General features: G+C 27.9%; 1 protein-coding gene across 7 annotated transcripts in view; it reads right to left on the reverse strand.

The window, feature by feature from the left end:
• Window positions 1-16767, reverse strand: part of blot (bloated tubules) — a 268462-nt gene that overhangs the window by 191550 nt on the left and 60145 nt on the right. The window contains exon 1 of one of the 7 annotated variants that reach the window (XM_024358845.2): window positions 10661-10697. The exons of 5 other annotated variants lie outside the window; for them this stretch is intronic. In XM_024358845.2, the coding sequence (XP_024214613.1) occupies window positions 10661-10671 (11 nt within the window). In that variant the 5' untranslated portion in view covers window positions 10672-10697. Of the gene's footprint in view, window positions 1-10660; window positions 10698-16767 lie in introns of those variants that run through there. One more of the 7 variants, XM_067051337.1, reaches the window with a different exon arrangement.

The raw sequence follows: 16767 nt of genomic DNA on the forward strand, positions 1-16767 counted from the left end.
TGTTCCAGGAGACTATTACATAAAACAGCTAATTTTGTTAGTTTAAATCAGTTTAAAAATTAAAATTATTTCTTCCTCTAAAATGCAGAAATAAAAAGAAAATTGATGAGATCATAAATATTTTATTTCGTAAAACAATAGTCAAATTATGAGTCTGTAAATACACTACAGAGTTTACAGCGCAGAACAACTCTCAAGGTCGAAGTGAAATTTGTGGATTATTACTATATGCTATTGGGAGATTTAGGGATCTACAAATAAACCTAACAGTTCCATATTACTTTAAATCTAGATCTATCCTAATTGGGAACTGAGAGGTGTAAAATATATCTTATCTAGGACTCTTACTATTTATATACAACCCACATCCCTAGCATTAATTAAGGAATTAGTTTAAACATTGGTCATTCGTAGAGAAACACCCACCCTAGTTTTAGGAAACGAGAATGTGGGCTTTTTTTTAGTACTTTCATTAAAATATAATGATATTTATTCAAATTTTTTAAAAAATAGTTCAGGGCTGATGATAACACGTTTGTAACATTAACTATTTGCTAAAAAAAGTATATTTCTTGTTCTATGTTAATATTTAATTATATTTTAAAAAAGAATTGTTCATCATGTTTATAATTACAGTTTTAAAATTGCCCATATTTCACAACACACCTCAATAGCTTAGGACTAAACCAAGATATCTCAAAAACCCTTGGAGACGATGATAAAACAATAGAATTATTGTTTCAGTTTTTATAATCACAACATTTACTGAGAAAAATATAACATTGAACGGAAGAAAAAAAAATAATCAAATTAAAAAATAAATAAAATTAAACGAATATAAGCAAAATTAAATAAAATACAAATAGTGTTGCTGACCAATGAAGTTTGGCGCCACTAAACAAAAAACAAAACAAAAAGTTTTACAATTACAGACTAAACTGATATGTATGAGCAAAATATGGTAGAGTAATTATGTCCATATATTTCAGAGTGTATTCAATATGATTTTGTTTTCCTTTGACTTATTAATCCCATTGACTCATTAACTAAGTATCATAAAAAAGTATATTAAAAATCTATCTTATATCATTTTCATTGATATTTATCATTTTTATTTTAATTTAAAAGATTAAAGCGATTTTTTTTCCCTTTCGGAATCACTTAAAGATATTCCTTTATAAGAAATGGTTTTCTTTTTTAGAGAGATGGAATTAACTAACTTTCATTACCTAGGTCATAGGGTTTATGATATTCAATTTGTAAAATAACGACACAGTTATTAAAATTGACAACTTAATCATTGTAAATATTTGTGTACAAGATAAATGTGCGTTTCAAAAATTAAAACGATTTTTATCTTGAATTATTAGGTTAGAGAGTTAGCTTCAATTAAAAATTCGAAAAAGGTTATGCCCATTACTGTGCTGTATTTTTTTGAATAATACATTATATTACGCATAAATTTAAATATCTATTGCAATGAAAAAGTTGTTTTTATCGAAATTAATTTTATTTTAATAAGAAGATGGTCCAGGTGCGGTCAAAGAAAAAACTTAAAAAAAGATTTAATTTTTTTTTTTAATCTATATATTTTAATAAAAATCTATCTTATATCATTTTTATTGATGTTTATCATTTTTTTTTTAATTTAAAAGATTAAAGCAATTTGTAAGCCCAGCAACGTGGTGTGGAACGTTGACGCACATTAAATAGTTTTATCACTAGTTGAGTTTGTTGTCTTTCACCGCACCCGGACCAAATTTCTTTTATTATTACACATGATCAATTAACGATCTTTCAGTAAATTTATTTTATTAGTAAATAACAGGGCTGGAAATTCTAACTAGTACATATATTACTTCTTTTAAAAGAATGAGGGTTTTTGGAATAAACCGTGTTTAAATTAATTTTTTTTTGTAGTGTTTATATTGATATGGTATAATTTAAAATTATAATTGAGCATTAAATGATACAAACACCTTAACATCTGTTCAGTTTATAGTTCTAAAGGTGTTTAAAAAGTTAAAAACTTTTTTTTTTTAGCTTAAACAAAAGTATAGAAGGTTGATTATTAAAGTAATCATACTTATAGGACCTGCACCTTAACGAACTGAGCCACGGACGGTGCATTGTAACAAAAACCAAGAAGGGAGGGTAAAAAAAAACAAAAAAAACAACCCTATACATGTTAATAAATAAAACACTTAAATAAATAAAACAAAACAAAAAACTTGAAAAAACATTAAAAATAAAATGAGAAGGGAATTGTCTAAGATCTATCATTTATATGGAAGAAAAGAAAGGTTAATTACAGGATTTAGTAAATTAAGTTTGTAAAATACAGTTACGAATATATATTAAAAATAATAAAATCACTATATGTAATATTTAGAAATTTTGAAACGGTTTGTAGTCTTTCTTATATCTGTAAAATGCACAGGAAGAGTGTCTCCATACACTTTCAGGTCCTGAAACTCTGAGCATGATGACACTAACTGTAAACCAGATCTGGACCATTATCTCCTGTCACGAAGATATCAGAGCTAAGCAAGCGCAGAACCAGAGAGCGGTCATTATGAAGAGGCCGCTAGCCCTCCACCACCATTATCTTCCTTGGGGCTTGTCTCTCTTCGCGCACCATTGCCTTCAATCGTCGGCAGATTTATTACCGTTGTTCTGTAGAAGCGGAGGGGAAGAGCAGCTTTTATGGATTTAGTACTCAAGAATGTTAGATATCAGGATGTGGTTCGAAAATAAAAAATATCGAAGAAAGTATGTTTAACTTAAAAAAAAAAAAAAAATGGGTGAATTTGAATAGAATAAATCCGAAAAACGTTAGGAATATTCTTCTAAGACAAATAAAACATAAACAAACTTATTTTTATATATTAATAAACGATTTACAGTGTTATAAAATATTTTATATTCGTTATAATAATTTTCGATTTTTAAAAGGAGTTTTGAAAACGGCAATACAACTTGAACCTTTAAACAGCATCTTATAAATCAATATGATATATTAAAGTAGAGTGTACTTTTGCTTTCTTAATTGTTAATTAAATAAACTACCAACAAAATTTTAATAGAAGTAATTGAATTTACATTATATTATATTCCTTTTACATTTTTGCTTGTTAAGTTTCTGTATTTGTGTGCCTGTATGGACGAATACCATTACATTTTGCCATATTTCATTTTTGTTTATAATTTGTGAATATTTTATAACCATTTTTTTGTAATATACTGTTTTATATGAAAATAAAATAGATTATGAACGCTTCGTTTATTAAATTAATTCCTTCATTTAATCTTGCCTTATGCATTTTTCTTTTTTTATGTTTCATGTATTTTTATTCTTTGATTCTTCCATCTTGTCCTTAGCCCAGATGTATTCCTACAACTCAGGCCGAAATTATTGACACCTAGATTCAGCTATATTTATTAATTTTTTGTAATGAATAAATAAAATAATCTAGCCTTTTGTTGCATTTAATTATACTCAAATTTCAATCTAATCGGAATTTATAAATAAACAAGAATGTTAATGTCTTTGCTTACTAATTTTTTTAATGTAATTTTCTTTATAAATAAATTAAGGAAAATTAATTGTTATTATATATATATATATTTTAATGAGTGCTGCCAATGGGTATTTTCTACATGCCTGTATCATACCGTGTTGATGTTACATAAAATTTACTAAATGTATTTTTAAGTAAATACAGTTGTAAATATCAATAAATAAATTTTTAAAAAAATTTTTTATTTTATTATAAATTGAAAAATTGAATAGGATTTTTTATGGAAGATCAGGTCTTTGCATTATTTAAGTAAATGCTGAAATCTAAATAAAATATGAGTTGTCCTGTCGTTTCATACTTAAAAGGAGGTGTCATGAGAATTATGAAGATATCATAACTCTATCATAACTGACTTGTGTGACTACTAAGTAAATTCGAGTACTCTGTAACTCATTGTTTTCACGAAACAGATTTCTTGAACTTTAAATAGCTACGCCTGTTTTTTTATTTGAACAGCTTATGGCACATGTCCTTTCTCTAAACAATAAAAATAAATAAAAAAAATAACAAATAAAAAATTAAACTAAATGAAAAGTAGATAACTTGTAAATGAATTCCAGGAAAATTAAAAAAAATATATAGTAAAATCGACATCGACTGATCTAAGTTTTTTTTTTATTACAGGAAAATAAAACAAATTTCTATCTTAGTTGATGCAATTAATTTTAATACCGGTTCCAATTGCAAATAGTGTTTTCTCTTATCTTTACGATGTTTTTCAGAGCTGTCTTCGGAACTTATAGATGCGGCCATAAATAATAATATGCCCCACATTTATAGTTTCATAAAAAAATTATTACAAAACTTGTAAAATAAAATATAATAAAATACTTATTACTTAATTTCCAATAATTCTTTTCTCATTTTTATTAGTATCAAGTTTTATTTCATTTTAGCTTAGGTTCCACGTGACATAAACATGTCCTGTAAATTTTCTACTGCAGGTATTTTTCATATCACCACCATCAATAAAATCCCTTAAGTACAACAGAAAATGTCAGAATCACAGAAACCAAAAAAATATCAACAAACATATGATAATGCTCTTCATACTACATCATGATTCTCTAATATATTTACAAAAGAATGAATCGGAAAGGAACTATAAGTAGAATTCAAATAACAATAATGTCATTACCAAGAAAATGCACTGAACTTCCAACTAATATCCTCATTTCAGTCTATATTTATAATTATTTAAATAATTCTTATAAAAAAAAAAAAAAATAGAACCTTCACTGTTTCCTTTCGAAATATCTTAAAAAGAAATACAAAATGTATATTACTGCTTTTATTATTGTTTATAATTATTTTTTGCAGTTAATACTGTATAACACTCAAATTTAAAGCTTGTATTAAATATGTTAATTTCCTTTGATTATTCTATCCATTCATTCGCTTTAATGATATAAAAGATCATTAGAAAGTAGTAATTCAAAAAATTTAATACTTCAGTATCAAAAATATTATCAATCCTTATTTATATTTCCCTTGATTGATTCAGCATTTCTCGTATCTAATGGAATCCGCTACTCAACTGTGTTCTGACATTTGAAATGTCTTTAATTTACGACTACACTCGGAACTACCGTGTACCTTCAATGACGAACTTGACTGGCAGTTTCACGTGATCTTAATAGAAATAATTTTATTGTTCTGATGGTTTTTATTTTTAGATGTTATGGCCGAATTCTTTAAAATGAAAGAAATAAAATTGTTTCTCGTTATATTTTTAAACTGCTCAAATCAAACTTTAGTCGCTTTGGACAATCAAACAATTTATTATGTGATGATGATAAAAAAAAACATTTTTCAAACACTTAAGACAAAATCAATTTAGAACAATACCACCACAACTTTATATTTTAATTTTGCATCAAAATATTTAAAGTTTTTATTAATATTGTGACTCTGGTAGGCGTGCCAGGTATTTTAATGTGCTATATAATTATTATTTGTGTTTCTAGAACAACATACAGACTATTATCTCAAATATATCAGACAAATAGATCAATTAATAATTATAAAATCTAATATTTAGAAAAAAAAACAGAAAAAAAAACAACTCAATGATGCATAAAAGTGAAAAAAACTTTTTGGCTATTACTGTTTGAATTATTATTTTTTCTATTCCATATATCTACTTAAAATTAGGTGTTTGAGGCTTCACACATTGATTACTACAGAAATTGCTAATTAACTTATTACAATTATGAGAGTATAGTATAAAAAATGAATTTGTATGAAAAAATGAAAAATTAAATAAATTAATTTCTCCTATAAAATCCATCTACTTATTTTCATATTAAAAGGATGCATAATATATAATATATAATAGACAATAGATAAAGACTATAAAACAATACATAAATAAGCTTTTATTTCCTTTGAAAATCAATTACAAACACTGCCCTATAGAAAGTGAGTCATCGCAGACATGGCAAGGCGTCATGTCCGGCACCTGCATACTCATGGGGACGTTTCTAGTTCAATATCAGAATGATCAATAAAAAGATACATTTTAGAGTAAACATGGTAATTTAGAAAACAATATTTACTAAAACTTTTACAATAATAATCTAATACACCATAACACCATATTTACTGATATAAAAATTAAAATATAACAAAATAATAGATAGGAAAAAATCTAAAACAAATTTAAACTTGTGTGAAATAACGCATCCATTCCTTTATTAACACAAACTTCTATAGTCCACTTTCAGTCTCAAATATTTATTTGAATTAATATTTATTTGTATTTATTAAACTACCAATGTTTCGACTCTAAGGCCATTTTCAAGGATGTCTTATTGAATTGTCATAATTCATTAAATTGTCATTTTGCTAATTGCCCATGTTTTATCTAAACCACATAATTTTAAAACAACACTATTCTTAATAAATTGTTTTCCTTCACTATTAACCTCATTAACAATATCAACAATAAAACTTTCCTATTTACAATATTCACATTAAACCGAGGGAACTTCTAACCGCTTCTCTCACAATAGCATCACTGGTAATAAATGGAAATTTGTTCATTTAAATTCGAATTTAGTGCAATTACAAAGAATGTTTGACATTAATACAAATGTACTTAATTTTATCAATGTTCAAAGAAAACATTGGTCTGATCTTACCACAAACCCAATTTCATGCAATTTATACTTAATTTTTTTATATAGAGTCTATGGAAACCTTCCTGAATTCATTCAGTAAACCAATTTTCAATATTCTTATTACAAACAAGTATTCGTAATGGGGACGGGGAAAAATATTTTAAAACTCAACATCAAAAATCTAAAAACTGCACAGGATTTTGTTAATTTTTTGTAATTCAGAGGAAGTAAAACGAAATATAATTATGTTGTCGATTTCTCGACTGTTCTGTGCCAACGATGATACTAGTCATAAAAAAAAAAAAGTTGATTATTCATCAGACCCTGGAAAACAAATTCTAATACATATCGGCCTCGCCTACAATTACGAGATCTCATCAGTTGATGACTTGTAGATTCATAATAATAGTGACGTCAAAAACCAGAAATCTTTTTCTGGTGCTTACAAAGTATTACTTATTTATGATTTATGATTTATTAATTTTTAATTATTGTTGATAAATAGCATTCTGATAATAATGATTTAAATCAAAATTACTTTAGTTGTACATATTTCAATTTTTACATTCTAATGTTTATTTAACTAATTAAAATGTATTTTTATTTTCGTATATTGATGTTATTTTACTATGTAATTATTAAGCTAAAAAATATTTTTTTTTTTTATTAAAAACATAATCTGCTTAAATACACAGTATTGTATTCAATTATTAATAAAAAAAACATTTTTTTCTTTCTTTCAATTGATTAATGCATTAAATTTTGGACAATAATTATTATTATTTTGAACTTGGCGTATTTTTTTTTATGGATTCTAACACTTAACACGATGTTCAGAACACAGTAATACGGTCTGTGACTTATAACATCGTAGACTATGAATTATAAAGACACAAGATTATTTTATCCGAAAGGATTATATCCACTCAGCTATGAAAGGATTATTGAGTAGCAGCGTGAATATAAAAAAAGGATGCGGAAAAAAAAAAACTTAAATTAAAATTTCGAGTCACCTATGACGTAATGCTTATCACCGTCTGTTAGCGTCAATACCTAATTTGGTGACTACTAATTAAGTAAACCTATTAAGTTCCCCGGATTAAATTTTTTGCAGCATCGAATAATGATGGACATATAGCTAAACGCCTGGGCATCCAATTAAATGTGTAAATGACATCGTTTCCTATCACCTGCTTCAGATCGTTTATTTAAAACATAAAAGGGGCGAAAAACTGATCTCTTTGATACATCATATTAGTTACATTCAAGACAACTAAATAGAAACTGCTATCTCTGCCACATTAGTTATTCATTTATTCCATCTCACTCACACTCAAAAATGTTTAGATATGTATATATTAAGAAATAAAAAACATTCTATAAGTTAATCCATTCTTTGAATTTATTTTTACTCTCTTAGACGAATAGGAAGTTTTTAAAAAATTTGTTGAGGTTAATCACTTCCATTTTTGAATGCATTATTTATTCATGATATTGTATGAAGATTGGTGTTATGTTAGTTTTATTATTGTTATAGGTTTTTATAGTGCATGAATACGGGACAGTGGTCCCGAAACGTTGTACAATATCATGAATAAATAATAAATAATGCATTCAAAAATGGAAGTGATTAACCTCAAAAAATTTTAAAAGAATTGACTCACCAGACTTCCTAGAGAGATAATCCAGGAAGTTTTTCTATTTCAAATCCTGTACCCTGCATGTGCAAAATAAGGAATGTAATTTTAACAGCCCACCATTGGAATATTTTAATAAAAGTAATATTTAGCATTTTTAAGGAAATTTACAACGGAATTATAATCAATAAAAAAAATCACAAACCATTATTCAGTATGAGAGAATGAAAATGTAAATTTGAATAAAACACTTTTTTTTCTTTATTTTGTTTCAAGTTATAAAAAAATATGTATTAGGTTACCTCAGGAAGCGATCGCGTTATTTTTACTTTTTGAGAAGATAGTTGGGGGGGGGGGTGCGGTCAGAATATAACACAAATAAGTTGAAATAACTTATTTAATAGTGCCAACGTTTCGGCCAAAATTTCTAGCCTTCATCAGGACTGCTAGCAGGAAATCGGACAGCCAAGTGTTGAAATTCTGGCCGAAACGTTGGCCCTATTTAATAAGTTATTTCAACTTTTTTCGTTATATTCTGACCGCTCCCCCAACCATTTTCTCCTCATTTATTATCCGCAGTCAACTATCTACTGATCATTTTTACTCTTCCTTTGCAACATGTGAAGTGTATAGTCAATTGTAGTATTGTGGTCTTAAAAAATGTCGAATCCCAGATATCACGGTAAATACGTATATTTTAATATTCGTACTTATTTCAACAAGCAATAGAAGGATTAGTAATAAATACACATTAGAATTGTAACAATCAAATAAAATAAAATTGTAAATATCACAATTTTAGTAATAACCAGAATATAAATATGCATTCAAATAAATTAATAATAATAATACTTTATTTATTCTGGGACGAGTCCCTTTAGAATAATACAAAGAAATCAATAGATGAGGGCTGAGGAGCCTCAGAAATACTTAAACAAAAAATACAAAGAAATATAAACAGTCATTATAAAAAAATAATTATAGGTTACTTTCTCACTTTTATCAGTTGGACAATAAAAAAAAAGAATAAATAAAAAAGAGAAAAGAAAACGATGTAAAAATAATTAAGAAAGATATAATAGTTTACATACATATTTACAATTATATTAATTTACAATTTTATGGGGTCTGAATAGTTAGAAAATGATTGAACAGGCGGGATTTAAAGGTAGGGTGGGTATTGGAGCTACGGATGTTGGAAGGGATGAAGTTCCATAAGGATGAGGCTCGGATAATGAACGATCTATCGAATTATTTCCTTATAATCTGACAAAATTAAGGCTATGAGATTGATTTATAATTTCGTATTAAAAATATGTAATATAGACGTAGCATAGATTTAAAAATATAGAATTGTACTATTCTTAGGTTTTGTTAAATACTTAATCTGTCAAAAAAAAAAAAAAAAACTTGAACGTTTATTTATGTATTAAATTATTTATTGGTAGGATTAAATGTAACGTATATCCGAAAAGTACTAAAAATAATAAGACTAATATGGTAACATTCTTTTAGTAATAAACTATTTAATAAGTATTAAATTACACAAGAAAACACATTTTTTATCGACTAATGAAATGGACCAATCACAAAATATTTGGCTGCTTTAGAACTTGTGAAGACAATTTTATAATTTGATTTTTGGCTAATTCAATATATCTTTTAAGATCCTTTAGGATGCTGATAAGTCTATTCGAACTACAAAAGGATCCCTTGAAAGTGGAATCAAATATCACATTTCACTTAAGAACGAGTAATGTAATCTAGCCAAAGTTACATGTTTATGCAACTTTTTTTTTACGTCATATAACTACACTTGCTTAAACCAATTTTGAAAGGAAGGAAAGTGAAGCTCGTGAAACTGTGAAGGAATCGGGAGAAATTGAGTTCATTTAAAAAAAAAAGTTTGAAAAGTTATAATATATCATTGCACATACCTCTCGAGGTGATTTATCCTTAACTGTCAATAACGCCAATCATATTATAAAGACAATGATACTACATTAAACCTATTAATAATCATGTTTTCACAGTAAAGAACATCGAATTCATCTTAATTTAAACGCATTAAAATAAACGTGTGTTAATTCATACTTCATACATCGATTTGAATTTTTCGTATTTTGGCTTGGTTTTAAGAGCATTGGCCTACCCACGTGGAGGATTTTTGGGCCAATGCTCAAGGTTAAAAATATTTAAATATAATTTTTAATATGTTATAGGAACGAAAATAATAGGGCACAATTGTGGTAAAAGTAATAGCTATTATAAAAAAAAATTAAATCACTCTGATTTAATTTTGTATACAACGTTTACTTACTCGAGAATCATGTTGTGTTCATTTGAAAGACAATTCGAAACTGATGGAGACTCGTACTGATAATAAAAGAGATCAAGGAGCAATAAATTATCTTTGATTCATGAATGCAATTTATTGCTTTATGGCGATAAAAAATAATATTAATAGCTTCGATGTTATCTTTTATTATTGTTTGATAATATTGTTTTCGAATAAGCTCTTGGTATCTTAAATCTATTTGTTCAAAGGTTTTAGGTCTAAATTCATTCTGAATTCGAAGTGTATAAGATAGCTCTTATGATTAGTAAGAACTGTTTTATTATTTTCATTAAAGAAATTATGTTTGGTTAATATGTTAATGCTCTAGAGGTGTAAAGAGTAATTACGTCAAGACTTCCTCCTGCCTACTTTCACTGATATTATGGGACGATCTGTTAATGCTTATGGTTATATTTTTATATTTTATACCTGTATAAATATATTATATATTTATATTTTATACCTGTTATATTTTTATCATTCGTTGGTTATTTCCAGATCAAACCTGAACCTTTTACCAAACACTTTTCCTTATTAATTTATATTTTTGAAAATAATGTTTCGCTACTTCTTCCCGGACTACATTGATTAAGTGAAAAAACAGATTGGCATTAGTAGAATTTGGATACGGATGTTTTAATTTTAAGGATTCTATTTCAGACGCCCAGCAACATTTGATTGTTTTAACAGGTACTATAAAAACTACCTATTATGTACTTTTCAAATAATTAATCATCCAATCAGTCAATTCGTAAATTTCGTCATATATAACTGACGAATTTAAAGCTTAAACCGAATTTTATTTATTTTTATTTGTTTTGAAAAACTAAATCCAATAATAATAATCTTGCAAATAGGCGAGTAACTCATACTATATGCAACTCATAGAAAATATAAGTTTTGTTATCTGCCAACAACCAGATATGTTGTTTTATGCGATTCCAGATATTCCTGATGCTTCGTTTGTCAATTTAAACATAAAACATTGGTTTATGGCAACTTTTTTGGTATAAATTTTTGGAATACCCATTTAATGCACAATGGACTTTGAATGAAAATAATCAGGAAATTAAATTCAAACGAAACAAAGATATTATTCATGAAACCTTTAATTGGAACATTTCTAGATTCTTCATTTACTATCGATGAGTTGCATTAAGTGTATTCGAGCTCATAAAAAAAAGGTCACGTTATGTCCTAAATAGTATGATTCTTTTAGTCTCAAAATATTTGTTCTGTTCTTTTATCTATTTATTTAAATTTACAACTCTATAAAAAAATACAATAAGTAAATGTGGTAAACGTTTCAGAACACATGATACTTTTGGGAAGGAACCACCCAATGCTGGTACTTTAATCATTATTTTAAATTAGGAGAACCCGTGGCCATCATCTTTTAAGATGCCTCGAAGGATTATCAGGGATAGTTAAGGATAACAGATTAAGAACTAATATGTTTGAGTGGGAAAGGATTTTGTAATGAAAGGAGATGCATCTGTTTCGGGCTAAATTAGCAATTAATGGTATGTTGAGGTCTTTATGGATGAGTTCATTCGTGATATTTTATATTCAAGGATGCTCATAATATGAAATGTTCAATCCGTAGTCAAGTATCCGTTTTTTAATCAATGATTCTTTGGAAGTCTTTCTTAGACTCTTAATTTCATCATATGGGAAAAAACAGCGTTTCAAATTACAAAGTAAATAAAATCAAAGCAATTTCTCTTATTTTTTCTTATATAGCCTGTTTATTGAACCTAACTAGATGTTCGACCAAATGGCTCTTACAACAAATGTTAATTGTGTTTTCCTCTCTCCTGGTATTAGTCACATTCCACTGGTCAGGTCTTCATAGGAACTTTTGCTACTTAATATCGAAATGTCGTTCGGTGGTCTTAACTCGAAAATAGATTTGTTGTTGTTTCCATACTATAATTCTCAATATAAATTTTTATATGCCTAAGACAAAATTAAATGTTCCTTCAGGGGCTTACATCATAAGAATTTATCAAAGCAGTGACCTTTAAACACAGAGGCTAAGCACGGGTTTGGAACTAAGCCGTTATAAGAGGAACTTCATTATAAAAATATATATGAAGCTTTGTGTTTTTTCCTTTACATGCTTTATCTAAAATGGTTTTAGCATCTTCAAAGAAAATGCTGACAGCAACCATCTCAATATATCTCATAAACAACATTCATGTGAAAAAAAATATGAGAATTATCAAAATTAGATATTATGAATAACACTAAAAGGAGTATTTACTGCAATTGGCTCTTATTGTATCGTATCTTCAACACTTAATTTTACTTTTTTAATTTTCTTATTATAATAACAAGAAATATTTTAAACAATTATATTTATTTTATTATTTACTATTTAAATAAAAAACGGTTTTAGTATTCCGTTTATAAAAATATAGTATTAGTTATTGTATTTACAATGTATATTTTTAGTAATAATGAAGATTTGTAAAGTATATATATGTCTTCACTAAAACTGCAGTATAGATATATTATTTTCTACATTATATCACATTCGGTTTATTTTATATTCAGTTTATTACTAATACATCTTCATTGTAAGATCCATAGACGAGTTCTATTATTTCTTAATTTATTGTATCATTATTTTTTTCATATTTTTACTACTATTTAATTATTTTTCTCTCTACATTGTATATAATCTGATAATAATATCTTATACATTTATCTTATATATTTGCCTTGTTATAATATTAAACATTTAATTTTATTAGTCATAAAACCGTTGGAGTAAAAGTCCGTTGGGTAGTTGCCAATGGTGGGGACTTCAGTAAGTTGTTACTTCACTCTTACCATTTCCTCCTTCCTCACTTTGAAAACTCTAGGTCTCAGATAAACATCATTATCATTTTGCTCTATTATCTATTTTCATTCCTTTACTTATCTGTTCACCTGACACTCTTATCTGTTATTGCACCATACCTGTGCCACATTTACTAAACCACTCTTTCTTTTAGTTTTACTATTTGTTACTACTTTTACTAAGTATTGTTTTACTATACATTACTCTAGTTTTACATTTCCAAATCTATCACTCATTATTGTACCTATGATTAATTAGTTTTCTATTTAACTATATCAACATTTTCTTAACTTGCTTTGTCTTTTTTCATCTTTTCTTTGTATAACTTTTTACAATCTTTCTATTAACATTCTAATCGTTTTGTCATATTTTACAATGTTTGTATCTTGTTCTCTTGTCATTTCACTATTTTGTACTTTGATTGATCGTCACCCGGACTATCTTCCTACAAAATGGCAAATATATATATTTTATAAATATTTTTTCTATTCTATTCAGCGCTTTAAGGCAATTTTTTCTTAGAACGCAGACAGGCTTTCTATAGAAGAATAGATTCTTAAGACGGTACCAGCATACTGCACATAGACCATAACGGCTTATGGTAATACGGGTCTTAACGATCGCCTACGCCTTGTATTAGTCACCCAAGCCCATCTGTCTGCCAGCCTATCTCCGATTACTCGCACTTTTTTGGCTATCTAGATGGCCAAAAGGAACCGGATATTTTCTAAATTAACAGTTCCTTAATTTAATAAAGTTCTCTGCTAAATGTTCTTAAATGATTAACAAATAAATGCAAGTTCAAGGTATTTATTGTAACAAATCTACACCACAACTAACCATAACCAAAGAATAACATTAAGATAACCAGTTTATTTATAATTGACGGATGGGTAAGGTCTAGGTTAATGTTCATTACACATATTCTCGGTTTCTGGGTAGCCGGCACGTTTGTCCGGTTGTTACAGAATCAATTTGCGACAATGTGAAAGCTTTATTTATATTGCAATAAAAACATCCGGGAAGCAAGCATTACACGAGTCAGTAAACTGTCAACTGAGGTAAGTGTTATGACGATATTTTTTTATCTTATATAAAAAGTTATTCTTTAATTAATTTAAGTGGAGGAGTCATGTAATCAAAACATCATTTTGAAATCTAACTTCCTATATTGATATTATTTTATGACTAAAACGAATGAGTTTTAGTTAATTTTTAATTCCATGATGAAACGTGAAATGGATGCTCACGAAGCTTCCTTGTTCGTTTTACATCTCTTAATTTTTTGACAGATGGTTACAGCGAAGAAAGAAACTTTATTTATATAGCACCCTCCAACCATGTGCTACTAGAGTATTTCATTGATTTCATGACCCCTAATGGGATTTTAATAGCTTTTTTTTTTGTTTGTATTCTATTTAAAAAGAAATACCAATCGATATTTGTCACTTATTTTTACCAAAGAAAATTTTGGGAAGGAAGTAGAATCTCAAAAGTAAGAAAACGTCAAAGTAATGTTGATGATTGAAGAATAACCAGTGAATACAACTGAAGAGTAAATATCGAATCAAATGTAATAAAACATACAAATTAATTTTTTCTTGATTGGTTTAGTCCCAATATTAGGACTCTGTAATCAGAAAGTTCCTAATACTAGTCTTAAGTAAAGACTAAAGGCGTGTGTAAGGCGTTGGCCACAGATCGGAGGGGCTCTAGCAGAGAATCAATAGAATTATAATCAATCGAAGAAGATGGAATGGAATGGAAGGTGGATAGTAAGCGAGCAAGGATAAACATTGGGGATTGTATGGAAGTTGTATAATAGGTAACCAACCAATAATATTTTGAACTGAGTGGGAGAGTAGAGCTTTAATTCTGTGGGTCCACCAGACAAGCAATCGAACCGGTACCACTACAGACTCAAGGTGACTTGCGTGATTTTACTAAGGTACTTCAACTTCTTCGACCACAACTCGCAGATCTTAACAAAGAAATCTATTTGGGAGAGTTCCAAGGAAAGCTATTTCATAATGGAAAGCAGATGGGCTTACTCCTTTTGATGCAGAAAAAGTACTATACCTTCTTCAAGGAATCCATCTGGAAGGAGATGATGGGCCTTTAGGAATTAACTACCTAATGAATAAAAATAACTGTAAGCTGTAATGGCCAACGTACACCTCATTGCTAGGCAGAGTTCGAAACAAACAGGTCTCGCTCACTGATTCGGATGATTAAAAATCATGGAAATAATAGAGGTGAATGTATTTTTTGAACTTGCTCTCGCGGTAGAAGGGGTTTGAGTCCCCCTCCATCAGGTCCTTTTTGAAATACGGAGGAGGGAGATGGACGAGAGTTATATTATAGGTAACCAACCTATTCTAAATAGAGCGGAAGGGTAGAGCTTTCATCCCGTCAATCAGAAGTCAATCTGCCCTGTAGAGTTCTCTTATTGGTTTGTTTCAATATCGCGTCGCGTTCATTGTCCTGTTGCCCAATTGACATCTAAAGGAGGATGTTACGGTTACAGACTTCAATCAGTCAACGCGATAACAAAACGCTGGTATACTGTTTTTTTTTTAAAAAGTATTGAGTATAAAGTAAACGTTTTTCGCTGATATTCTTAAAATAAGAACGAAAATATTCAATATTTTCAACTTGTATCGTGCTATTAAAATATGAGTGGAAAATTATTATTATTCATATTATTCCAATTATAAATTTTAATTTCTACTCTGCTATCAACAGAAACAGAAGAAACTACAGCAAGAGTAATAAATATTTACCTTCAACTCTTATGTAATAACTTTCATGAGAATTCCTTCATTACGTTTGTTAATTATGAAGTATGCAAATCATGATTGCGACGACAGCCCATGTACATCAAAAAGAGGTTCAATCAAACTAATTGCATCTGTTATGAGATTACTTCAGAATATCTTACTTATTAATCGCACCTAATGGAGTCCATAATCATGAGCACGTCTTCAAAACAAACCTATTGTCATAGTTAATAATGACATGTTGGAAGGATGAATGATTTTTTTTTTTCGAAATTTATTTTAGTTAATTTAATTAATACAAATTATAATTTTTCTCCATCGTTTCGTAATATTTTTAAGATTACACGTAACTCAATATTTCCAATAATTGTTTAGGTAAAAAAAAAAATATAGTTTAGTAATTTTAAAATCAATTTTTTTTTTATAAGTATCTACAGAAGCTTTCTTCGTAAAATTTAAAG

This window comes from Halyomorpha halys, unplaced genomic scaffold (assembly GCF_000696795.3).
Source record: "Halyomorpha halys isolate HHAL.00 unplaced genomic scaffold, Hhal_1.1 Scaffold469.1, whole genome shotgun sequence".
NCBI lineage: Eukaryota > Metazoa > Arthropoda > Insecta > Hemiptera > Pentatomidae > Halyomorpha > Halyomorpha halys.